Source organism: Gekko japonicus, unplaced genomic scaffold (assembly GCF_001447785.1).
Source record: "Gekko japonicus isolate JY-2015 unplaced genomic scaffold, Gekko_japonicus_V1.1 scaffold566, whole genome shotgun sequence".
Classification (NCBI taxonomy): Eukaryota; Metazoa; Chordata; class Lepidosauria; order Squamata; family Gekkonidae; genus Gekko; species Gekko japonicus.
Window position 1 is genome coordinate 566,171 of NW_015165251.1, and position 25,201 is coordinate 591,371.

Sequence of the window (25,201 nt, forward strand, 5' to 3'; positions counted from 1 at the left end):
TCTTTCCCTCCCTCTCTGTCTCTGAAGAAGAAAATGTGTGCATGCACACAAAAGCTTATACCTGGAATAAAACGCTGCTGGTCTACTTATAAGTCCCACAAGACACCATTCCCCCCCCTGTGTCACATTCCCTCTCTCTCCCTCCCCAGAGGAGGGGAGGAGCCCTTAGCCAATCAAGGGAAGAGAGGCTTGGCTTTCTCTCTCTCCTCTGCAAAGCAGAAAATAGGAGAGACTGGACAAAAGGAGCTGTGATGCAGGGAACAGGAAGCAGCAGAGAGCCAGTTGCTTGCGGGCTAAATAGCAGCCCTGCAGGGGCTAGATCCAGCCCACAGGCCATATGTTTGACACCCCTGGCCTAGAGCATCCCTGATCCTGTATTGAGCATTCCAATATCACAAGATTCCAATTTCATAGATTATGTCACATGTCTGTTGTCATCCCAATGCTGTAGTCCATGTTCTTTTGGTACTCAAAACGTCAAAGAGGGCTACACTTAAAGAAAAGAATACACAGACACCCTGGTTATTGTGTTGTACAATCAAGACTCACTGGGATTTCAGCTCAGGCAGTGATGCAGGAGTAACAATCTTAATTAACCCTTTCAAACGTTGTTGTTCTTTCCTCAGTTCAAAGGTCCGCAAGTGAAGCTTTTTACGTGCCACACTATCTAAGGCGCATCCTGATTTTATTTCAGTCATAAATTCATCCAAGGAATCCTGAGCTGCTGACTGGGATTGCACTATAGGAAATATATATAAAAAATACATGAATGCTTCACATTTTAGTAACTAACAAGAAGCAGTTGATGCCCAAGAAAAAAAATCACAGTAGGATCTTTTTTTCTTTAAAGTGAGCATTTGTCTCAATTTCACAGTAATTATAAGCTTCTGAACCTTAAACAATCCTTACATAAATTATCCCACTTCTTCAGCAATATGCTTTTTCTTCCTTTAAAGACTGGGGATATACCTGGATTCCTTTAGATCCTTGTTTGATTTACTAATGGGAATTGGTTACATGTAGGATCAAATTTGGTGGTGGTGGTGGTGGGGCTTAACACAAAAATGTGCGATCCTGTTGATTCTTTATGCACATTGCGAGTACTGCTCTCCTTTCAGAAAGAGAGAGTCAACAAGCCCCATGCAGACGGGGGGTAAAGATGGTGAGACGGGCAACAGGATTCTGTCAAAATGTGTGTAGCCAGATGGGTATCTTGAAGTTTTGTGGGGAGGATCAGCAATACAAGGCACACCAGTCCTGGTTCTGTTCATATCCAGACTCTGTAAACATAGGGTTGATCAGTGACTTTGGTACACTAAGAGTCCTGACCTTCGCACATCCTGAAACTGCAAGCAAGTCTTAAGATACTGTGCAAGCATTTTAGGCGAATGTCTAAGTATCTGTTTTTCCCTGTTTCTGTACGTGCAAGCCAACAGCCTCACCTCACGGTGGGGGGGGGGCAGAGTGTGTATAAAATAAAGTCTCTTGCTCCTTTGGGGCAGACAGATTCCTCTACCCTCAAGAGATCGTGTCTCGTGTGAGCCCTTCAAAGTTTTATGCGTGTTTACATGGAATATACATTTCTCCCATTAAACACAATCCGGACAATCATTCGATTTTATAGAAACAAACTTGGAAGAGCTTTGTTCACAGAAGTGTTTATATTTTCTGTATAGTTGTAATCATATTGTTATACTTCACATAGTCTTTAATTTGTGGGAGGAAGAAATAATGCCTGTTAATATTGCTCAATTCTGCAATGTATTTGTTCAGAGATAACCAAAATTACAAAAATATTGTGTCACCAGCATACTAATTAGCCCTCTTTCAACCAAGAGCACCTGCCCTGTGTAAGGAATTTTGGACATTCTCCCCCCCCCCCCCCAACTCCCCCCCCCCAGATCTGGAACAATCCTATAGTTCCTACATTTAATAGTAGGGCAGAACAGAAGCTGATGCCTGAAAATGGATCATTTGCCACCTCTGTTAGATCAGCTTCAGCACTGTTAAGAATATCAGACTGGGCCATGTCTAAAATTCTCTCAACCACTATTCTTTTGTTCAGACAAGTAATGCATTGCTTGATTTAGAATAAAATGTACAGCTGTAAATTAAAGCCAATAATATGCTCTACTACAGCTACCTAGTGCAAAAGGTAATAAGTTGATTAAGCGCATTTAATCATTTACATGCCCCCTGCATAGTCACTTGATCAACAAATGCACTGTAAAAAAACCCCTCTGTTTTGCTCCCTATATAAAAAGGATCTACATTTGCACTGACCCATTGAATCAGTCATGTGCAAACTACTGTTTTTCTAGGGAATAAATGCCACCTGTGCAAAGGTCTGCTGAGTGGGCAACTGCAGGCATTTCCCTTATGTGTGCGCACAAGTGTATCTGCAGGTGCGGCAGCATGAAGAAAGAACTATCTGGGCCTTTAAAAAGCAGCACACTGCGGTGAAGATGTGTGTGGAATGGGAGCAACAAATGACAACCCTGCTCCACATAAGCCTCACTTTGGGCATCCTATGTTCTCGGTAGTGGGCAAATCCCCTCCTTCTGCCTCAGTAAGAGACTTTGGCTATACTTAGTCTGATACCCCTAGTTCTTAAGAAGCTACAGTAGTACAGCAAATCCAATGCAAGATAAAGATTACCAATATGAGTAATTTGCTTCTCTGGTACATAATATCAAATTGGCCCATACAGATTGACTGTCAAACAAAACATTAAACAAGACATTTTTATACAACTGCGGAAAAATGGATGGCTTTATCCAACTGTTCCATCAACTAGTCTGTTTAGAAGGATTTAGGAAGCTGTCTGCAAACTGTCTCGACTCCAACATCTACTTAATCCCTAGGGATATATGGCAAAAAAACAGCTATTCAGCCTGTCACTCCTTCAGCTTTCCTGACTCACTACTGTTCTTTAGAGCTGTGAAGTTAAGTACTCAGAGAGAGTCAGGAGAGAGTCAGGGCTTGAAACCTGTTATAGAAGCTTACATGCAACAGCAGTGAAAGGACTGCCAGATGCTGTGACAACAACAGTTTATCACTAGTATTTGTGTCTCAGTAATCTCTTACCTGCCAGTATGATGGACATGACACAGCAATTTAAGAGAAGATAAAAACTTAGTCCCTGGTGTTAGCCTAAGCCTAAGGAGACTACATTTCTATGTTTTACTACTTGAAAGCTGAAAGTCTGCATTATCTCAAGTGTTCTTTTAAGCCATTAATGGATTACCTCAAGTTTTTATCCTGAAGCATAGGGGGGGCTTCATTTTGGGGACACAACATAAAGGTGGGGAAGGAAGAAGCTGACCATGCATGAATATCGCCCTAACAGTAAACTTCATCTATATAATAACAACAACACAATCTCCTTCTGAAACAGTTGCAATAAGTGGGGTTCCTTCAATCGCAGAGGAAGGTTAGGGTCTCTAAACCAGAATACCTAAAAATAGACTTACAATATCTACAATGTTCTCTTATCACGCAGCTGGAGATCTAGCTAAGAAGAATCCAATGTAGATTTTTTTAAAAAATCCCCCCCCCCCCCGTGTCTTCTCTGTGCAATAGAGCAAGGCCAGCCTCCTACAGAAATAGTGCTGGATCCACAATAGCTGAGATTCATCTCATATATACTAATGGCCAGCTCCCTTTAAACTCCATCAGAGAACATATTCAGTAGGCATTTCCAGGCATCAGAGAGTCACTTATATTCCTCCCTCCTAACCATTCAACACTGAATCCTGTGGACAATGGCTGGGAGGGGGCAGACGGGCATTTGATACCAGCGAAGTGTCTCAGACCTGCACTGGAGGAATACTAACATTGTGTAGCTGAAAAAATTGCAAATCTAAGGTGTGCAAGCACGAGAATTTTTGTTCAATCTTCTGCAAGTGTCTGAAGAACTATAAAAATGTTGCATGAAAAATTACTTTTCATATTAGGACTGTAACTTTTGTTTAATGATTAAAGTTTAACCAATAAATAAGCATTCAAACTGATAAACAAGCGCTGTAATATTTTGTTTACTGTTACTTAAGGCAGAAGAATTAATAATGTTCTGTACTTTTAGGAGCTGTCACCTTAAAAACTCTCCTGCTACATTTTGTCCCAATATTAAAAAAAATAAGAAATATGTTAAGAATTAACAGTTGCTCTGGATTTATCATCCATCCCAAATATTAGAAACCTTAAAAACAACATTTTATTGTTACAACAAAAGGACTAGTATAATTGGTTTTACTGACCCCCAAACATACAGTTTGACACCAATATGAGCATCCTATAAGAATGTGTAAATGGTTGAGGCTTCTGGTTTATGGCGACACGCAGGCAGACACATCTCCTGGACGTCCCGAGGATGTAAACTGCACACCAGCGTGTGGGAGGGGGTCCGACGGGTCGCGACCCCCCTGGAGCCTTGGTAAAAGGCTCCCAGCCAGGGGGCTTTTGAGGGGCGACCTCTTCGATGGCCGAAAGCTGGAGAATTGAGGCACCCCTCCGCCCTGAAGGTCCTGCCGCTGAGTGACCGCATGGTACGAGTGTTGCTGACCGGGACAAGCGTTGGAGATTGGGCGAAATAAATGATGACGAGTGAGGCCGAATGGCCAACAACGAACTGTGAGTTGGGTTGAAGTGAGCATGAAGATATAAAAAGAAACTGGCCCCCCTAAAGAGCGACGGGAAAGCGAGCGGGGGAGGGATCCCTCCCAAACACATAGACGAAACACGGAAGGAAAAAGGGGGGAGTGGAAAAATAAGCGATTAAAACTGTTTTAAGAGACTTACCAGAGCGCAGGAGAGTGTTTGGGCGAATATCAGAGACTTTAGCAACTTCTTTGAAAAGTAAACAAATTTAAAAAGATGGTGGGGAAGAAACAGGAGAAAGAGAAGCTTTTGAAATCGAAACTAGGGGCTAGTCCTCGAACGGATGAGGTCACTGAGCTCTCAAAACTCTTAGCTGACTCCCTGCGCCCCCTGCTGGACGAGATCACTGGCATTAAACAACAACTGTCAGTAATTGGGCAGAGTCTCGCAGCGCAGCAGATGCAACTGACCCAATCCTTAAAAGCAACAGAGCAAATGGGAGAGAAGGTGAAGGAAATGGACGTCACTACTAAAAAAATTAAGAAAAAAAATGCAAAAGCTGGAAATGAAGCAAGCTACGGAAGAGACAAAACTCTTACACCTACAAATGGATAAAACAAATTTGGTCTTTCGGTTCCAAGGGGTCCCGGAACTCAGAGGAGAGAATCTGAAGCAACGGTTGAGTGAAGCAACAGCCCCAATGACAGATTTAACAGCGGAGTATCTTTGCAGTGAGATGGATGTGGTCTACAGATCTTATTCATCATACATCAAGAAAAATAATCTGCCTGGGGAAATAGTGGTCAGATTCTCGAAGAGAAATGTGAGAGATGCTATTTTGAAAGCAACTTCGGGAACACCCTTGGGGTGAAAATTGGGGACAATAATATCAGGATTTTAAACAACATTCCATTTCATATAAGACAGGGGAGAAAGAACTATAAAGAATTAATCCTTTTCTTACAAACAAATTCTATCAGTTACAGATGGGTAATCCCAGAATGCGTCGTTTTCAAGCTCCACGATAAAAAAGAAAAGATTGACTCTGTTTTCAAAGCACGGGTATTTCTGTGAACACAGCTTGGGGAACCAGAGGAGGGCAAAGGGGAGGAAGAAGAATGCCCAGATGCTCAAGTGAAGCTCTGTTTGCAGCTCTTTGGATCCCACTTTATGCTTTTCCCCTTGCAATCCTCCTCAAGCTTAAAAAGAAATTGGCCTTACCTGTCTTTGAAGATTTCAGTTTGTCTGCTATCTCGGACAGCTCTCTCTCAGTTGCGCTTAATTTTGCAACCTACATAAAAAGTCAAGAAGTTGGAAGAATATGCATATTTATTATGGCTTTAAAAAGAAGCAATCTTTTTTTTGCCCCCATATTCTACATGAAAGAGAAATGAAGAACATGTGACACTTATTGATATTTGAATTTTCTTGGCCTTCTGACTCCTCCCTGGATTCCTATTGGCTGAAAAGAGTTTAAAAAGGAGACTTTGGGCTTTGTTTGAGGCTGTTTGGCCAACACCCCACCTAGGCTTGATTCCACATTTCAGGAATTCCTTGCTCTTTCTGAAGTGTACACTCTATCAGGTATTGGGATTTTTCTATATGCTATTGACATTGAATATATGCTACTGAGTTTGGTTTTATTGATTTTGGTTTTAGAGTTAAGAAATACTTTCTGTTCTCACTGTGGCAACTGTTCTCACTGTGTTTTTCTCCCTCTGTAGGCCTGAGTTCCCTAGCCAGACTCCACCCATCCATAGAAAAGAACCCTAATGGGGTTGGGGGTCCCTGGAAGAGGCCTGGACCCCTAAAATTCCCCTACACTTTTGACTGTATGAGTAAAAACAAGTAAGGCATCTAAAACTGAAGCCATCAATATACAAGAAAACCCACATTAAAAACAGAAGCAGTTCTAGAACAGTTCCAGAATATAAAAGAGTTAGGAAAATAAAAAGTCTTCTACTGATGTCTAAAGGAAAAAATGGCACTATCTGAAAGGACACGTGACAAAATATGGTGCCACCATAGAGAAGGTTGTGCCCTTGGCTACCACCCACTGAACCCCAGAGAGGAGGGGCATCCAGAGAAAAACTTCAGATGATGACCAGATCAGGTGGGTTCCTAAGGAAGCAGCTGGTCCTTCAGATACCCTGGTTTGAAGCTGGTGTTAATTCCAAATCTTTCACTTTGGGATAGCTGAAGCTGTTCTTACCAATGAATCATACGTTTCTGGCTTCTCATCTATCTTCCCAGCTTTCTTCATTCTGTTTAGCCTTTTCTGCTCAATAACTCCTGTTCGATCAAGGAATGTGTCATCATCGCTATCATAGAAGTCTTCCTCTTCCCAATTCTTTGCTTTTCTTTTCCGTGACACTATGGAGAATCAGATGACAAAAAGGTATCGCAGCAAAGGCTGAACAATAACTTGAAACCAATAATTTCTCTGCATTCCTGGTTTAGTGACACTGATTGTCTAACCTACTTACCACTACTCCTAAAATAGCTGAACACGCTCTGGAAGCACAAGTATGACATTTCCAAAGTGGGTGTTGACAGAATAAAACGTGATAGCCCCCAATGCGTGCTACTATGAGCTTCTTGGAGGAAGGGAGATGTATATACAGGAAAAAAACAACAACAACATTTAGATTTACCCTGCAGGGCTGCAAGTTAAAATTTCAAAGGTGATAAGCTCACTTCTTACAGGCTTCAGAGACCAAAGTCCAGTTAAACCCACCTGCTTCTTGCCGCAGCACACCCCTAGCATCCAGTATCCTGCAAGCTTCCAGAGCACACTGGATCATTGCTTCTTTTTTCTTCCCAGAATGAACAGCCTCTGCCACAAGTTGCTTCCCTGAAACATCATCTACAGGCAGCCTGTTCAATTTGGAAGGTTACAGCAGAAAGTCAATAGTGGCTTGAAATCTGTGCTTAGCTTACACACGTGCATACTGCTGAAAAGTACTCTTCTGAATTGTCTCAAACTCATTGCATACAAAGCACCTCAGCATCTGTTTCTGTAAGGCTGGTACACAAGATATTGTAGATAGGAGCAAGTCAAAAGAAGATTTTTTGAAATAATTTCCAGCAGCATAAGAAGCACCTCTCACTTCCAGAGAATTGTGTCAAAAGAGAAAAAGTGTTAGAGGAAGCACTGCTTATAATTAGTGCAGCCCTAATTATACTGTCACCCTAAGTGCAGGAGATCTTTAATCTCCATTAATTATAGTGGTCTGAGAAACAAAGGCCCCGGTCACACGGCAAAGTTGCCGTGGGAGAGGCACGGATGGTGGGTGGATTATCTGGGCGGAATCACACCCCAACATCTGGGAAGTGGAGCACACCCGTGGCTTACCGCCGACAATGCGCGTTAAAAAACTAGTACCTCCGAGGTACTAGTAAACGTTTGCCACGGGCTGCCTCCAGACGCCCGTGGTGTGATCGCGCCGGCGCGCGGCATTTCCCTCTGGTCCCTCGTTTACTTGCCAGCGCCGAGGGAAGGACCCGTGGTGTGCCACCGGCGCGTCTGATTGCGTAATCATGGATCAAACTGCGCCGGGCCAATTAGCCACGCCTCCCCCCCCACGATATCCGGCCCGTGTGACCGGGGCCAAAGAGCTCCTCAAAACACCACAAAACATGGAGAATCTCAATTTTTGTGAAATTGTTTTATGTTCCAGTGCATAGTTAGCTATCAGCAATACAATTTTATGTTTCGGAGCAGACTAAATAGAAGTCTGGTAACAGGTATGATGATTTATAATTGTCAGGGATGGAGATAAATCCTACAAACTGTGAACACAGAACAGATCTGTTCTTTCTTCCTCACCCCTACAGTCTTCTGTACTCCCTGCCTTTGGAAGCAGAGTGGGATGTGGCATTGGGGGCTCCAATGAAAATGGGCAACTGGGAGATATCTTCCCTTTTGCCTCTTGCACGAGCTGTTCTGTGAGCTGAACAAATGGGTCAAGCTCATGTAAGAGGTGTAACCGATTTCAGCCAATTTCCCATCTTTATATTCCTTCTTACTGCACTTCTCCAGGACCTATCTAATTTTGTTTCAAGGGGTTCTCCTTCTGTAGCAGCATGCACATATTTATTTATCTAAATTAAAAAATGCATGCATGGCATGGCATGTACACATTACAGAAGCAAGTTTATTTTCATATTTACATCCCACGTTTATCCCGGTGGGGATACCATCTGGCTAAAATTGTCTCATCCTCCATTTTATCCCCACAACAACCTTGACCTTGCAAGATAGGTTAGGCTGAGAGTTTGTGATTAGCCCAAGGTCACCCAGCAAGCTTCCATGGTACAGTAGAAATGCCATCCTGGATATCCCAGAGAGCCAGTGTGGTGCAGTGGTTAGGGTATCGGACTAAAATCTGGAAGACCCAAGTTCGAATCCCCACTCTGCCATGGATGCTTGCTGGGTGACCCTGGGTCAGCCACACACTCTCAGACTAACCTACCTCACAGGGTTGTTGTTGTGTGGATAAAATGTAGTAGAGGAGAATCATGTAAGCCACCTTGGGTCTCCACTGGGGAGAGAGGTGGGACATAAGTGAAGTAAATAAAATAAATCCTAGCCTTACACTCTAGCCGTCACACCTTGCTAGTGGGCAAGGTGTGTTTTGTGAATGCCTTCTGTTGATAGCTCACAAGATCCAATCTATAATTTTTTAAAATTGCCTCTGAAGAGGCTTCTGGATTGCCGGGGGGGGGGGGGGTTTTTTATTTTGCAACTTGGAAACAAACAAATTACAGTATTTAAGAAATATATATTTTTGTCACAAGTGGTGTTCATTTTGAAGACACTTATTTTATCCTCACTTTTATTAATTATTTTATAGGAGCAATTGGAGCATATAACTCCAGAACGATCTCAAATTCTGACAATACAAGTTATGCTCTGGTAAACTGTTCTTAAACCAATCTAGAACTGAATTTCAACACTGCAACTGAAATGTAAGAGTACTGATCACCACCAGACCACCTTCTCCAGCCTCACTGGCTCACAGGAAGACTTGTAACTGCATACCATTATTTCATATCAAAGTATATACACAGACATACTTCACCCTGCAAAGCCAGGTGCCAGTTCCATGGGCATCAAATTCATACTCTAGTTCTTCACCTAGACAGAAAATGGGATGGGGGAATAAGGTTAGCCTACTTGCACACACTGGGCTGAATCCAATGAAGCATGAAAGCAACAAATTCATGGACTATATTTTCCCCTCTTCCCCTGCAGCCTCCAAAAGCCACTTCTTAGGGTAGTTCTTTAGCAGATGCAAAAAGCTGCAGGAGGAAGGAAGGAAGATTCACTCTGTGAACTTATTTAATTCATGTATGATTGGATCTTACAGATTATTATATCTACTTGAAAGGAAGACACCTCTGAATATAAGGCAACCCCCTTAAAATGTTATACATAAACAGAATACTGAATATAATTTTAACTTGTATGCAAATGTAAGATACACCCCTCTTTTTTCATAGCATACATGTGGGGGAAAACCTAGTTTGTAGTTGCATAAATACTGTCCTATGTGTTTCTCCAGTAAAATTGACAGCCTGAATTAAATTTAGTAAGCTATAGATTGACTTCCCAGTTAAATCTTCCCTCAAATGTGATACAGTAAGGATTCTACAGAGCTATCAACTGAAGTAATTCCTAAACCATTCATTATAATTATTAAACAACTAGCACTGAAGCCCATTGTAACCGCAATACAACAGGCGCTAGAAAGATGTTCGGGAGCAGATGGAGCAGGGGTGCCAGGCTGGCATGAGCCGAGGCCCCCCACCCAGGAACCCTTTGTAGTGCCCCATCAGCCCACCCCCGGGGAACCAATTGCCGCTGAGCCGCGCAGCGTGCCCTCCCAAACGGGCCTGTATTATCCGGGCTTTAAGTGGCACAGAACGGCCGGCTTCTTCCTTTCAAGCCTCCCCATCGCCAACCATACTGGGGCCCTGCCATTGGCCCGGGGACGGGAGGGAGGTCCTGCCTTTCCTGCTGGTCGCCAGCCCCACCCCTCTCAGCACACGGCCACCACTGTTCCCTCTAAGCTGAGTTAGTGTGAGCTAGCTCACAGTTTTTTAGCCTCTGGCTCACACATTTTTGTCTCCGCTCAGGAAGGAGGGCTCCAGAGCAAACTAATCTATGCAGCAGCTCGCAACTTTAATGCCGGTAGCACACAAAGTAGAATTTTTGCTCACAAGACTCCACAGCTTAGAGGGAGCATTGACGGCCACCTCTCCCTCCTCGCCCGGCCCCACAAATGGTGGGTTGCGGTGACTCAGGCCCAGGCCCTCCATCCTCCGCCTGCCCCTGGGCTGACGCCGCGGGTAAGTGTCCTCTTCGCTGGTTGCCTGGCCCAGCCCCAGAGAAGGGAGGCATCTGGGAGCAGACAGAGCAGGCACACCAAGCCAGCGTGACCTGAGGCCCCCTGCCCAGGAACCCTGCACAGCGCTCCGTTGGTCCACCCCCGGAGAACCCATTGGGCTGGGCTGTGTGGCATGTTCCCACCTAGACGGGTGGCCCTTTATTACATGGCCTTTAACTGTTAAAGACCGGCTGGCTTCTTCCTTTCAAGCTTCCCTGTCGCCGACCATGCTGGGGCCCTGTTATTGGCCTGGGGAGGGAGGTCCTGCCTTTCCCGCCGGTCGCCAGGCCCACCCTTCCCAGCATTCGGCCACCTCTCCGTCCTCAACTGGCCCCGCAAATGGCGGGCCGCGGTGACTTGGGCCCTTCCTGCTTCTCTGCCCTTTTGCTCTGTTCTGCTGTTGTCTCGCAGTTGGCCTCCTTACCCTCTGGCCACTGGAACGTCCGTCTTGTCCCTTGGCTCCCACCATACTGAAGGCGAGACGCTGGCCACCGCTTCTGTGGGTGGGACTTAGGCAATGCAGGCAGCCAACGCAGCCACCAAGGGATTGGAACAGCTACTGAGTGGCAGTTCAGGCAGCCAACTGATTTTGGCGCGCATCGAATCTTGCCACTCCAAAACAGAATTATTATATAGGAGAGATAATTAATTAGTAACAAGTCCTTGAAATCAACTATCACCATAGATATCCTAAACATTTCCGGATGTTATCCTGAAATAATTCAGACAGACAGATCCACTTAGGACCCATACAGGTAAATCCAAACTAAATGCTGGACCAAACCTTTACCCAGACACTTCTAAGGACTTAGTGAAGTGAAACTTGGTTTCCATAATCAAGTTTAACTGACCAACTAATTTAAATTGGACCAAGCTGTGGAATTCAGTGGCCTTGATATCAATACTGTAGTTGAACAGAAAGTCACATATTACAGTTCAAGTGCAGAAGCAGCCTATAAAGTTTTCAATATAAAATCTCACACTCTGCAACCAAGAGTCTTTATGCAATACAGGACGACTTGCATACTGAAATTATTAAACACAATATGTGTGCAGCTGACAGATATCACACATACCTTCTCTGTCAAAAAACCCTTGCAATGCCTTTTTAGGATCTTTCAAATAAAAGGCTTCTTGTTCCTCCTGAAACTCAATTGCAATTGGGTTTTCTTCACCCTCCTCTTCCTCTGCATCTTCCCCTGGAAGATATGTTTAGGTAAAATAAGGAACAAGAACTAGAATGGGAAGCAGTCAGATGCAAGCTCTTTAAAAAAACATTTAATTACATCATTTGAATTTGAAAACTACACAGAAGTTCATCAGTAATATTTTAGTTGCACATTAAAGGCATGGTCCATCCACACATGGCCTAAGGAGGAGAGGGGGAATGCTGAACGTGTATACAGGTGGTGCATACCATTACAAGCAATGGCTGACACAACTACTATGCACATAAACCTGGAAGGAAACAGGGCATGCACTATGCAGGTACAGATTGTTCTACAAATTCCTGCTTGTGTGTTCCCGGGCCAATACAAGAACACGCAAGAGAAGTCTCAGTGAGGATGGAAAAAGTTCTTTGGATATTTTATTGCAATGGAATACTGGAAAACAGTAGCCAGGCTAATATTGCCTGGGCAAAAATCAACTGCTTTCTGAATAAAATGAGGAAGTACATAACATTTTATATTCAAAATGACGTAGACAAAAGTTAATTTCCAGAAATTATAATTGGTTACAGACAGTAAGTATCATTTGAGTAGATCTACATTCATTGGTCAGTTACAATAAAAGGTATGACTACACAGTATCTTATATATTTACTTAATCTGATCTTATTCACCTTTTACTTTTTTCCCAAGGATTCTCTATACCGAAACAAAAACATGTTATTCTCAGATAAAACACCTAAGTTCATATTGACCCAGACATTACAGAATATACCAAGTAAATCCTTCTCTTAGAAAAGCTTAGCCCACCCACCCTTCATTATACTCAAAGCTGAACAGGACTGCCAGACAACTGAAAACAGCTTCTCCTGCCAAGAAGCTTGATAACGAAGAATGTTTACATTCTGTCTGTCAGCTCTAGTTGAAGGCACACTCTAGCCTACAGGAAAAAAACACCCTAAGGCACTCTTAATATTGAAACCTATGAATCTATATTGAAATTGATGAATCTATGAACTATAAATATATGAATATGTATTAAAACATTATATGTGTTGATCTGCACTACAGATCTAGGCCCACGTATCATGCTATGATTGTTACACCACAGAAAATGGGACTAAGTAAATAAGTTCACGGCCACAGGAACAAATGAATGAAATTTAGATCAATTTTACTACAGTCCCAGTCTTTTCTATTGCCTATCTATTCAAGAACTAAAAAGTCCAGTGGACCAGAAACGTATGAATCCTGCACTCAGATCTTGAATACCCTGTAAAGGACCATGTATGCATTTTTTTAAAATAAGGAATTCTGTTTACATATTGGCTAACCTAATGCACCCAAAGAACAAACACTGATATGTGTACACTCCACTGATCACATTCACCTTTCAGACATTAGAAACCTAAAACCAGTAATTTATAAATGTGTGCTTCTTTCAGTATAAGTTCCTTGAGAAAAGTATAAATTTTCAGAACATATAAGTAAAGAGTTACAAAATTGTCAAATGCTTATAAGGGGATTAATCCACAATTTTAATTAAAAAAATTAAACTGTTACATCAACTACAATTTTCTCCCAGCACATGTTTAAAGTTCTGATACACTGTAGATCAGCATTACAGCAGAATGTATGTAATACACAGTTGAGGCAAACATAAAATATGTGTGAATGGTTGAACTACCACAACCAGTGTTGTAGCCTTCTTGGGCTTTCTGCCTGATACTCTTTGCTATTTGAATTTGTGGACCTTTATTGTTTTATGGTACTGGGAATATGAAACATGTTAAAGATGAACATTAATAATGTGATCCCAGAGCATGCCGGATAAACTTTGCCCATGTGTGTACCAACCAGTGTGTCACTTATTACAAAGAGTATTCTCTCTAACAAAACACACAACTCACTTATCATTCCATTGCAGTTAACAACATGAATGCAGAACAAGCTCTGTGAACCTATACTACAAAAGTTTCAGAAGTGGAGGCTATAATATAGGTCAATCCGCAGAAATGCTTGAAGAGTTAGCAGTTTTTCCAAGCACTCTGCAATATACTCTCTCTTACCAATTCCCCAAGAGCAACTCAAATCATTACTCCAACTGTTTCCACTTTTCTGTTCATCCTTCTCTTTTTTATCTTCTTCATCAGAATCATCACCCAGCATTGTTTTCTCTAATGCTGCCTGTTGCTGCTTGCGCAGTTCTTTCAACTGGGTTACAGTTAATTCTGATTCAGGTTCTTGATCCTCCTCTGGGCCCTGCAGAATAAATTACAGAAATTATATGCCTGGGAAAAAATATTTTTGATTGTACAATCCTAAACATATTTACTCATAAGTAAATTCCACTGGTTCGATAAGTGTATTTAGGATTATCATCCAAGTTTCTTAAAACTGTAGACACTCTAATACAATTTACAATGTACACAGACCAGATACTGGATATAAACTAATTCCATGTCCTTCACTTTCAATTGATTGCAGTATAATACAATGCTTTGCTACTAAAATGAAAAATCAAGCCTGTATCTACCACTATATGTATTTTAAAAACATGCAGGAAAGCTGCCAGATAATCGCTGTAGGTATATGCTTTAATTATGACGGAAAGTTAAAATAAAATGTGAAATGCAGGAACACCGGATCTCTGCAAGATAATATGGCTCACTCATAAGTGACATTTCTGACACTGAAGATGCATACATTCTGTTGTTTTCTATCTACTTCTATACATATTTTAAAGGCATGACTAAGCAAGAATAAGAAGAGGTCCTTAAACTGTTTGCATAAATTTAGTCAAGCACTACAAAGAGATTCCTCACTCTTTGTTTCTTCCCTTCTGTTTGTACCTGTAATCCAGCCCCCTGGACAACAATAATAAACCACAGATTGAATTGCTATGTAGGGATATATGTCACATTTAACCTTTTGGAACTACCACAATTGCTTTTACTAGTTAAATACACAAAGCAAGCCAACAGCTTTTTCAATACATCTATCACCTGCAGTGCATTTAAGAAGAAGAGAAGATTGGATTTATACCCCGCCCTTCACTACCCAAAGGTGTCTCAGAGCTGCTTACAATCTCCTTTCCCTTCCCCACAACAGACACTCTGTGAGGTAGGTGTCTTAAGCCAGTTTGTGTATGTGGAGGGGAATAACTGTTTATTTATTTAACTTATAACCCAGTTTTCTCACACATGCAAGGGAGATTACAAAAAACACAGAAAACAATTCAATCAGTCAATACAACATATCCAATAAAAATACAACAGAACCAGCATTACAGAAATTAAGAAACAACACAGGCAAAAAGCTGTCTAAGGCATCACACAAATAAAAAGTGCCAAGACCAAATTATAAAACAATGCAGTAAAACTAAAATGATGCACACAATAAACACTGCAAATGGCAAAAGTCTACTATAATGTCCCCTTATAACAGCACCCTCCTAGACTGTGACATAATATTGTAGTACTGACCCCTTCACTTGCTTTGCACATTCTGCAGAACGACAAACTTCATCCAGGAACCTTCCTGACCTCCTCAGTAAGTTGTTCCACAAGGCTGGAGCCAACACAGAAAATGTATATGTACAGACAGTTGCCTATCTTACCTGCTTGCAGGGTGGCATGTTCAGGCCTTGCTCAGGTGAGTAAAACTATCATGACAGAACTCAACAGGAGAGGTGGTCCTGCATGTACGTGTAACCAAAGCCATTAGGGGTTTTGTAGGTGATAGCCAGTACCTCGAACTGAACCGGGTAACTGATTGCTAAACAATGAAGTGGCTACAAAACGGGTATGATATGCATACTGCAGTATATTGTTATATGTTTATAATCACACCACGCTATCTTTCTACAGACCATCCAAAGTCAAAGCAAGCCTATTTAAACAGTCTGAAAGCCACACACGTCGTCTCCGCCATAACCAATCCACACGCGCTGGCAGTGTTGAAAGCCCAACAAATGCATCGTAGCCGAATTCTCCCCCCACCCCACCCCACCTGACCTGCAACACGAAGAGACGGCTGCTACCCCCGAAGCGCAGAACGTGGCCAACCCGGACGCGGCAGTAGGTGCGGGGAGGGATGCGTGCTTTGTTTATGAAGGTGCCGTGCGCGCTGTCCAAGTCGTAGGCGTAGAGCCCCGGCTCGGGGTCGGGCTGTTCCTCCCCAGCGGGCAGCGGCGGGCGGCGCTGGAGCACGGCATGGTGCCGCGACACCGACGGGTGCGCCAGGGAAAGGTCGCAGTTCGGAGCGCGTCCTACCAACAGCCAGCTCCGGCCACCCAGACCTACGTTGTCCAGCACCGCGCCGCCCTTCACCATCTCCAGACTGTAGACCGAAGACTCTTCTCCTGCCGGGCAACCTCCCCAGGGAGGCTCCTGGTACCGAAGCGGAGGCGCGGGCGGACAGGGACCCCGGGCAGGACCCCGTGGGGGTCGAAGAGCATCCTCGGCATCCTCCTTTTCCCGAATAGGGAAAAGTGGTGGGAGAGCCGGCTTCTTAAAACCTTCAGCCTCCTCCTGTTTCTCCGCCATCTTAAGCGTCCGTTCTTCAAACCGACCCCCCTGGAAACCACTTCCCTCGTAGTCTAGTTCCGGGAAGTGTGCACCGCCGTGAAGAGCTCGGCGTCTCTCTTGGCCCCGACACAGGTAAAGGGGTAGGGTGCGGGCGGGGGAGAGGGGGTGGGAGGGTGTTTGGTGTTTCTAGGATGTGCCGAGTGAGAGAGGCAGGGAGAAGGCGAGACGCCGCCAGCGAAGGGTTATTTCTGTAAGAAAAGAGAGAGGAAATGAGGGCCTTGATGGTCCACTGTCCCCACGCAGGGAGTCTTTCGGCACCGCCTCCATTGCCAATGGGAAGCAAGTCGTTTGTGCTAGTATGGTTACACCCACCCCCATTACCAAGTCTTCTTCTTTCGACTCGGCTGTTCTCGAGTAGCTCCTATCGTTACACAGACTTTGCAGGTAGTAGTTAAGCATCAGCTGTCCAGCCCGATTCGGCGCATTGGGAGTAAGTTCCACGAAGTTCACTTACCAGGACTTCCTAAGTAAGCGTGCAGCACACCCTGGAGAGATTAACGGGGCCATTCAAAGAACAGCCGTCTATGAGTTCATCCCATTGAATGGATCTGAGTAGTTGACCTTGCAGTGTGTGCTTCGGTTGGAAATGTTGAGATGTGTAGATGTGAGAGTGCTTACACCCCAACGTTTTTGAGCCTGTGGGCAACTTTGGAATTCTGACATAGTGTGGTGGGCACAGTCACAGAATAGCTGCCAGAAAATGGCTCCCATGGGAGGCAAAGCCAGCCACAAAATGACTCCTATACCTTACCTGCAGTCACTCAATATAGATCCTTGTGCTGTGGTAGCTGCTGCCAAAGCAACTTTTAAAAATCTGCACAGCCAATCAGATCTCCAAAAATCATTCAGAAGCCATGCTGGGCAGCAGCCCCACTTAGCCCTGGCCCCTTACTGAAAAATACTTGGCAGGCACCAGAAAAGGTCTTGGTGGGCACCATGGTGCCCATGGGCATCATGTTGGGGACCCTTGTCTTACACTATGCAGGAGAGCCACAAAAAGATAACTGCTATTGCATCGGGTATTGTCCAGCTGCTCTACTGACAGCGATGCTTTTATTTGAAAGATGCCTTCTCTGATACAGCCTACTATTTAAGATTCTCCTGGAGTAGGGTAGCAATCAGAGACAGGGTTTTCCCCCCAGTGGTGGCGGCTTGTTTTTAGAATGCCCTTCCCCTTGAGGTTTGCCTGGCGCCAAAATATTTCTCTTTACCCATCTTTTAATTGAAATATTTTTCCTTTTAAAAGTTGGCTTTATGGCTTGCTTCGAGCTTGATAGCTGTTCTGTGAATACTACTTAATGTTCTCCACTGATGGGGTGCTCAGCTGTTTCTCATTAAAGGGTTTAAACCCCTGTTTTCTGCTCTTCATGAACCACCATGAACTGCAGTAAAAATTGTGAAAGGTCAGCTGTTTGGTTTCAATGGCTTGGAGCTATTTAAACCCCGGCGGTTTGCTCCCTGCCAAAAGCGGTGGGGAGCAGAAAGCAGGGGTCACGAATGTGCATGAACTGGTTTGCGAGCCAGTCTCCCAATTCATATAGATTTGTGGCTTGGTTCATGTTTCAGTTACAAATTGAATTGCAAAAAATGTGGTTGCCACACCCATCCCTACTGCTGCGTGTTCTTTTAACGCTGTTTTCTATTTCTACTGGGCTCTTTGTTTAATTGTTGGTATTGTTGTTCACCATTTTTATACTTGGTGTTTTTACAGTCTCATTGTTATTTTTTAATTTTGTGAGTGGCCTTGAGCAGTTCTCTGGAGAGGAGGTGTGTATGTTTTCTACATATACATATATCTTGTTTGAGTGATGATGAGCTGAGACTGGTACAGTATGACTATTACTGGGTTAACTTGTCCTAATTAGCTTTCTATGGGCAGCCAAGAGCAAGATTCAAGTCCAGTAGCACCTTAAAGACTGACAAGATTTCCAGGGTATAAGCTTTTGAGAGTTTATGAAGGGAGACCCAGTTTGGTGTAGTGGTTAAGTGTGCGAACTCTAATCTGGGAGAACCGGGTTTGATTCCCCACTCCTCCACTTGCACCTGGCTGGATGACCTTGGGCAAGCTGTAGTTCTGGTAAGAGCTGTTCTTGAAAAAGAGCAGTTTCTGTCAAGAGCTTTCTCAGCCCCACCTACCTCACAGGGTGTCTGTTGTGGGAAGGGGAGGGGAAGGGAAAGGAGTTTGTAAGCCGCTCTGAGACACCTTTGGGTAGTGAAGGGCGGGGTATAAATCCAATCTCTTCTTCTTCTTCTTTGACTCTTAAAAGCTTATACCCTAGGAATCTTCTAGGTCTTTAAGGTGCTCCTGGACTGAAATCTTGCTCTTCTACTGCAGACCAACATGGCTACCCACTTGGGTTGCCAGGTGTCTTCCTCCTGCTGGCAGGGGGATTTGGAGGGCGTTCCAGGGTGGGCAGGGATGTCGGTGATGTCCTGACATCTCTTCTGGAAAAGATGTCGGCAACATGCAGGTGACACTCTACTTTTTGGGCAAAACTCTATGGCAAAAATGGCTACGAACCACAGAGTTTTGCCCCAAAAGTAAAGTGTCACCCCCAGTGTGATGATGTGAAGGAACATCTGTTTGGGGGTGAGGTTTCCCCCCGCCAGTCAGCTGGCTAGTGGCTGGCAGGAGCCCACAAAAGTGGGGAATCCCCCTCCCAACAGGGAACCTGGCAAGCCTGCTACCCACCTTAAGCTATGGGCAGCCAAGGTAGTAAAGTCGCTGTAAAGGTTTTACTCAGAAATAAAATGCCTGAACTGGTATTTTGTATACTTGGGTTGATTTGTATTACTGAGTAATACTCTGTTGCCTGTATCTCATGATTCAGTTCAGAATTGAGGACCTAATGAGTTGTGGGAGTATGCATAAGAGAGGGAAGAATAGCGGAAATCTCTCAACCGTGTGAACTGTACTTTTGGGGAAATGGAAAGGTAAGACTAACAATTGTTTATTACAACAATCCAAGATCTTTAGTGAAGATAATCTTAGTTACTATATGAACCAGTTTCTTTCCGTACTGTCCAGGCCATTCTATTCACTATTCTAATTTGAAGGCAAATTTGCCTCTCTGTGTTTCTCTGGTACCATTTTATATTCTGCATCCACTGCAGAATCACATCATCTGGCAAAGGCAAGGAAGCCACTGCTTTTAAGTAGTCATCTGAGAAGCTGAAGTAAATGTGACAGGGCAGTCCTGTTTGTTTGTTTTTCTGTATAGAATATTTGTGTGTGGTATCTGTGAGTGAATGATGCTTAATTCTTCCCTGCATTACATCTCCTTTCTATGTGATTTTAGGTACTTTTATCCCAACCTGATTCACTTCTGGAATTGAAACTGAGCTGGGGCAGGGGGAGGTGTATGAAATGGTAGAGTACCAGAGATTTTAGTGTATTTTATATGGATTTGTGCTGTTATGCCAATAAAGGTTTGAAATGGTAGAGTATTTATATATTGTATGGTAGAATTACGCACAGGAAAATATAATATTATAAAATACGAAACCAAGTGGATACAATGGGTATGCAGACCAGTTGGGCAACCTAAATACTAATATCTACATTTTTTAACCCACTCAGTTGCAGTTGGGGAGACTTCAGAGAGCCCTGTCACATCTCCCTGGAAAGCACTACACTCACATTCCTGTGACAGATGGAAAATAGTTTGGTGGGCTACACCACAATCGCATTTGGGTCCTGCTGTTTTGCCTCATTTAAACAACAAGTCTCCATGGCTGCCATAGCCTGTTCATATTCTATTAGCTGTCTTCTATACTTTACATGGCAAGTCAAATCCTGTGGGCCTTTCATTGGTGTTTATCAGGTGTGGATATCGGGTGGAACTGATTGCATCCATGTCTGCAAGCATTCATTCCCTAAGTTGAAATTTTGTGATTGCAGGATTTGTGCAGATCTTATTGCTGGGTGTTGGGATCTTATTCTGGATATGCCCACATCAGACATGTCTGTGGATGGGCAACTCTCTGTTTTCAAGGATCTTTCTATATTCATGAAGAAGAGCATCTTGTCTTCAGAGATGCAGGGGAGCGATGTGGCACAACATTGGTAGCCAATAGGGTGGAGTGGGTTTAATACATCCGCTGATGGTTCTTATTGTTGTATTGAGTTGGACATCAAGTTTGTGAACACGGGCCTGTTGAGCCACATTGAAGCACAATATTCCTCAGTACTACACACCAACCCCAAAGCTGAGGATCTAAATGTTGTAGCAGACACACTCCAAGTTGTACCACATAATTTTGGAGAATGTTGTTTTGTGTGCATATTTTTGCTGCTACATTGGTAAGATGGTGTTTATTGCTCAAGGTCCTATCCATGGTAATGCCAAGGTACTTAGGTGTATGGTCGAGTGTGAGTCAGGTGCTATTAAAGTAGACATTCAGTTCACGGTTGGCAAGATTGCTATTGAGATGGAAACAGGAGCATTCTGTTTTTTCTGGACTTGGGATAAGCCGCCATTTACGGTAGTAGTCAGCTAAAATTTCAAGGTCACTAGTCGGTATTTCCTCAGACCTTTCAATTGATTTGTGCCTTACTGCAATTGCCATGTCATCAGCATAAGTAAACTTCCTGAGTATCATCTTGGGAACATCAGAGATGTATAGATTAAAAATAACTGGTAAGAATGGAGGGATGTAAGGGTGAAGAGGGTTAAACTCCACTCATGCGCCTGTAAAAATCTGATCCAGCCCTTGGTTTTTATGTGAATGGGGGAGTGTATGTGAAGGAGTGTGACTACCACCTAGCATGTCCCTCATGGAACAAAGAGCTGGACTTCAGTTTGGCATGCTGTGTTTGTGTCATGTCTTTGCCATTGATTCAGTGTGTGGTTTGTAGGTTCAGGATATCCTCCGTAAAACTGGAATAATTGTGACTTACTTCAAAGGGTTGTTTTGAGGGCAAACACAGTAAAGTTTGTAAAGCATACTGCAAATTAAAAGTGATTACAAACATATGGTATAAACAGGGTGAGTCAAGATCTGGGAGAGTTACTTCTCCACAACTGTAGTAGAAGGCAAAGCACAATAGTTTGTTGTAGTTTGAAAATGCAACTATAGTTTCCAGCACCCCCCCCCCCGGGGTTTTCTTTGGGGCAGTGGTACCATAAATGTCTAAAGAAGAAATTAGCCACGTATTACATTACTCAGTAAGGCCTGAGCTGTGTGACGAGCACTTCTTTTTGGATTGTTCTTCCTATCTTTCAGACAAGATCAAAGAGTTCATTTCTTTTAGTGGCGAGGAATCTGCAGTGGGAGAGACTCTTTGTGACTCTGCAACCTGAACTGGATTAGTGCACAAAAAAGAGAAGAAAATAAAAGAAAATGCTGCGCTATTGGGGTGAGATCCCTGTTTCCTCCAGTCAAGCCAACCGCAGCTCGTTTGACTTACTTCAGCGGGAGTTTCGCACTGTGGAGGTCCAGGATCCGCCATTACATCAGCCTTCGGCCAACAAGCCCAGGCCTACCACCATGTTGGACATCCCCTCAGAGCCCTGTAGCCTCACCATTCACACGATCCAACTCATCCAGCACAACCGACGGCTGCGCAACCTCATTGCCACGGCTCAGGCACAGAACCAGCAGCAAGCAGAAGGCATAAAGATGGAAGATAGTGAGCCGTTGCCATCCCGTCCCACCTCCCCTCCGCTCCCTGATGACTTGCTTCCCTTGGATAGCAAAATACCCAAGATGCCATTTCAGCTGAGACACAGTGACCCAGAGAGTGACTTTTACAGGTAGGTGGTGGGTTGAGTGGTGTGCTGTGCTTGGCTTGAGCTACGCAAAAAAGTGGGGTTCTGACCGAGCCATAAACATGTGTACTCAAAAGTAAGTGCCACAGATTTTCTAAGAGATAGAAGTTCAAAAAGTCACAGTTTTAGCAGTTCGAGGTAACGTTGCTCCTCACCCAAATGGTTTTCTACAGTCCTAGAATAACCAAAACCTTTTTCAGGCATGTCCCTTCCTTTACCTACCTTGGCATTTTAGGTGCAGCATAAATAGATGAGTGACGGGTGAGGTGCTGAGAGCTGAACCTCAGGTTCCCTTGCAACACTACATAAGATGTGAGGGTTAAGCTCTTGGTTCATCCTGTGGCAGTTTTTGGGTTTTTTTCTGTGTAAAAAACAAGAGAGCTACCCACTTATCCCATGCTGCCCTGTCATTTAAGTTGCTTTTACTTTCAAAAAGAATCCATGCTGATACACCTGTTCCATGCTAGGTAAAACCAGGCATGGAGTGCTTACTCAGGGCCATTAAAAGTTGTAGCATAGCTCTTGCAAAGCTGCCTGTTATATTAGTCTCCTTGTGTGTGATTGATAGAAGCTCAGTATATAATTAACATGTTCTGATAATGTACATAGGCCTCAGGTTTTTTTGCAGTTTTTATGAGCTAGAAGTGTCCAAGCCAAGATGGGGAGGCTTGGTGCTCAATGAAAATTTTGATATAGTGAATATCTAGAAACCTAGTGGAATGGGAAAATCTATGGGATACAGTCATCCCTGAGTATAAGCTATATAGGCAGGAGAGGGAGGGATGGGTTGGGGGAGGTGGTATGTTGTACATAAAAGAGGACTTAGAATCAAATAAATTTGAAAACATTGGGGGAATGAACTCTCTAACAGAAGTGATATGAGTGGAAATACTGGGCCCTAAGGGTTATTTAAAAGTGGGGGTGTTCTATAACCCACCAGATGAAATCCTTGAGGCTGATGTTGAGATGGAGAAGGAAATAAGGAAGGTGACTAAAGTAGCTAAAGTTAGGATACTGAGGGACTTCAACATCATCCTTTATTGTATCTGAAAGAACACTTCTGTCAAACAATACAATTTTTGTGCATTTCATTTGCTACGGAATACTGCTCAGTGTGAAATCTTTCATAAAATTGAAGAATTTGTGGGAAGGCAATCTCGGTTTCCCTATATTTGCTGCTGGCATGCTGCTCACCTATCATTTCAACCCATTATTTTACTTGAGTGAGCCTCAGCTGTTTCTGTGCAAATGAAATAGGCCCAGATTCCTGCACCTTAACTTGCTGGTTAAACACGAAATGGGCCCTGAGATTTTCCTACTTAAATGAGAAAGGCCTTGCCCTGTGTCAAAGAATCTTTCTCATCACTTCAACTGGGACTGTTTGACAGATAGCGGCCTGTCTTTTTAAATGATCAAAACAGAAAATGTCCCAGTTTATGATGGCTGAAGCCCCATTTACCCCAAAAGCCAAGTTTGATTTATGTGGCTTGACAGATGTGTCACTGTACTCTGCTCAGAGAGAAGGTTCACAACCAGCAAGCAGAAGGGAGAAACCAGCATTCGGCTTTACATTATTAATATCACTGACTAGCAAAGCACCAGCTTTCTGAAGTTTCTCTTTCTGTTAGTTATTGTAACCTTCTCCAGATACAGTTTTGTTGATTAACATCCAGATGCTTGAGTTGGAAGCCAGAGCTGTCAATTATTAGACTGCAATTAAATTATGTTATGGAACTACAAATACTTTTGAAGCCAACAACAGTGAAGCTTCTCCTACTGTTCCTCTACTACAGCACCAGACATCTTTAATAGAGAAATACATTTATCTCTCCCTTATATATAATTGAGTAAGACGCAGCGTCAGACGCAGCGGAGAGAAAATGCGCACCAACAGTGTTTGGAGGTTTGAACTGTCCGTCAGAAGCTTCCCCAGCTTCCATTGGCCGTGTCGCCTAAGTCCCACCTCAGAACACAAAGGCTGTAGCCCTGCCTCTGCACCTGGTCCCCTCAGACGTCAGACTACTGCTGACAACCACCTGATGGGTGAGTGGAACCAGGGAGCACATGAAGAGCGGCGGCAGCAATAAGCCACTCGCCACCGCCCGACTCCCCCCCCAACTAGCCATGGCTGGAGGGAATCAGTGGAAGGCCGGCGGTGGCAGCTCATCACCGCTCGCCGCGGCCGGATTCCCCCCCCTTTATTGCACGCCTGTTTTCCCCCCTCTCCGCCCGCCCACCCACCCCCAGCTTCAAAGACCCCTTGGAGCCCTACAGGCTTCTGGGGACAGCAGGTGAGGAGCAGCGGCACTAAGCCAACCCCCGCCAGCCTGTTTTCGCCGCTCCCCCCACCTTCGCCAGCTTTCACGGGCAGCAGGGCAGAGGCGGCGACGCTGAGCCAATCCCCACCAGCCCGTTTTCGCCGCTCCCCCCACCTTCAGCAGCTTTCGGGGGCAGCAGGCAAGGGTCAACGACGGCGGCGCTGAGCCAACCCCCGCCAGCCCATTAATTTTCGCTGCTCCCCCCACCTTTGCCAGCTTTCTGGGGGCAGCAGGCGAGGGGCGGCGGCGCTGAGCCAACCCCCGCTGCCCCTTTCCCCCACTACCCCCTTACTTACTCTCTCTTTCTTTTTCTCTATCTCCCTTCATTCTTTCCCTCTCTCACTTTCTCCCTTCATCCCCATC

At 44.0% G+C, this 25,201-nt stretch overlaps 2 protein-coding genes across 3 annotated transcripts in view; one reads left to right on the forward strand and one right to left on the reverse strand.

Moving 5' to 3' along the window:
* The window catches only part of SLC4A1AP (solute carrier family 4 (anion exchanger), member 1, adaptor protein), a 25,282-nt gene extending 8,708 nt beyond the window's left edge, over positions 1 to 16,574 (reverse strand). Inside the window, exons 1-8 of the mRNA XM_015410143.1 lie at positions 16,465 to 16,574; positions 14,230 to 14,422; positions 12,068 to 12,190; positions 9,679 to 9,739; positions 7,337 to 7,476; positions 6,812 to 6,972; positions 5,821 to 5,890; positions 550 to 739 (exon numbers count right to left, since the gene is read on the reverse strand). Coding sequence (XP_015265629.1) covers positions 550 to 739; positions 5,821 to 5,890; positions 6,812 to 6,972; positions 7,337 to 7,476; positions 9,679 to 9,739; positions 12,068 to 12,190; positions 14,230 to 14,422; positions 16,465 to 16,494 — 968 coding nt within the window. The 5' untranslated portion in view covers positions 16,495 to 16,574. The remainder of the gene's footprint in view (positions 1 to 549; positions 740 to 5,820; positions 5,891 to 6,811; positions 6,973 to 7,336; positions 7,477 to 9,678; positions 9,740 to 12,067; positions 12,191 to 14,229; positions 14,423 to 16,464) is intronic.
* Positions 16,575 to 16,775: 201 nt separating this feature from the next.
* The window catches only part of SUPT7L (SPT7-like STAGA complex gamma subunit), a 15,989-nt gene continuing 7,563 nt past the window's right edge, over positions 16,776 to 25,201 (forward strand). The window contains exons 1-2 of one of the 2 annotated variants that reach the window (XM_015410145.1): positions 16,776 to 16,821; positions 21,976 to 22,505. In XM_015410145.1, coding sequence (XP_015265631.1) covers positions 22,093 to 22,505 — 413 coding nt within the window. In that variant the 5' untranslated portion in view covers positions 16,776 to 16,821; positions 21,976 to 22,092. Of the gene's footprint in view, positions 16,822 to 19,602; positions 19,684 to 21,975; positions 22,506 to 25,201 lie in introns of those variants that run through there. The other variant, XM_015410144.1, reaches the window with a different exon arrangement.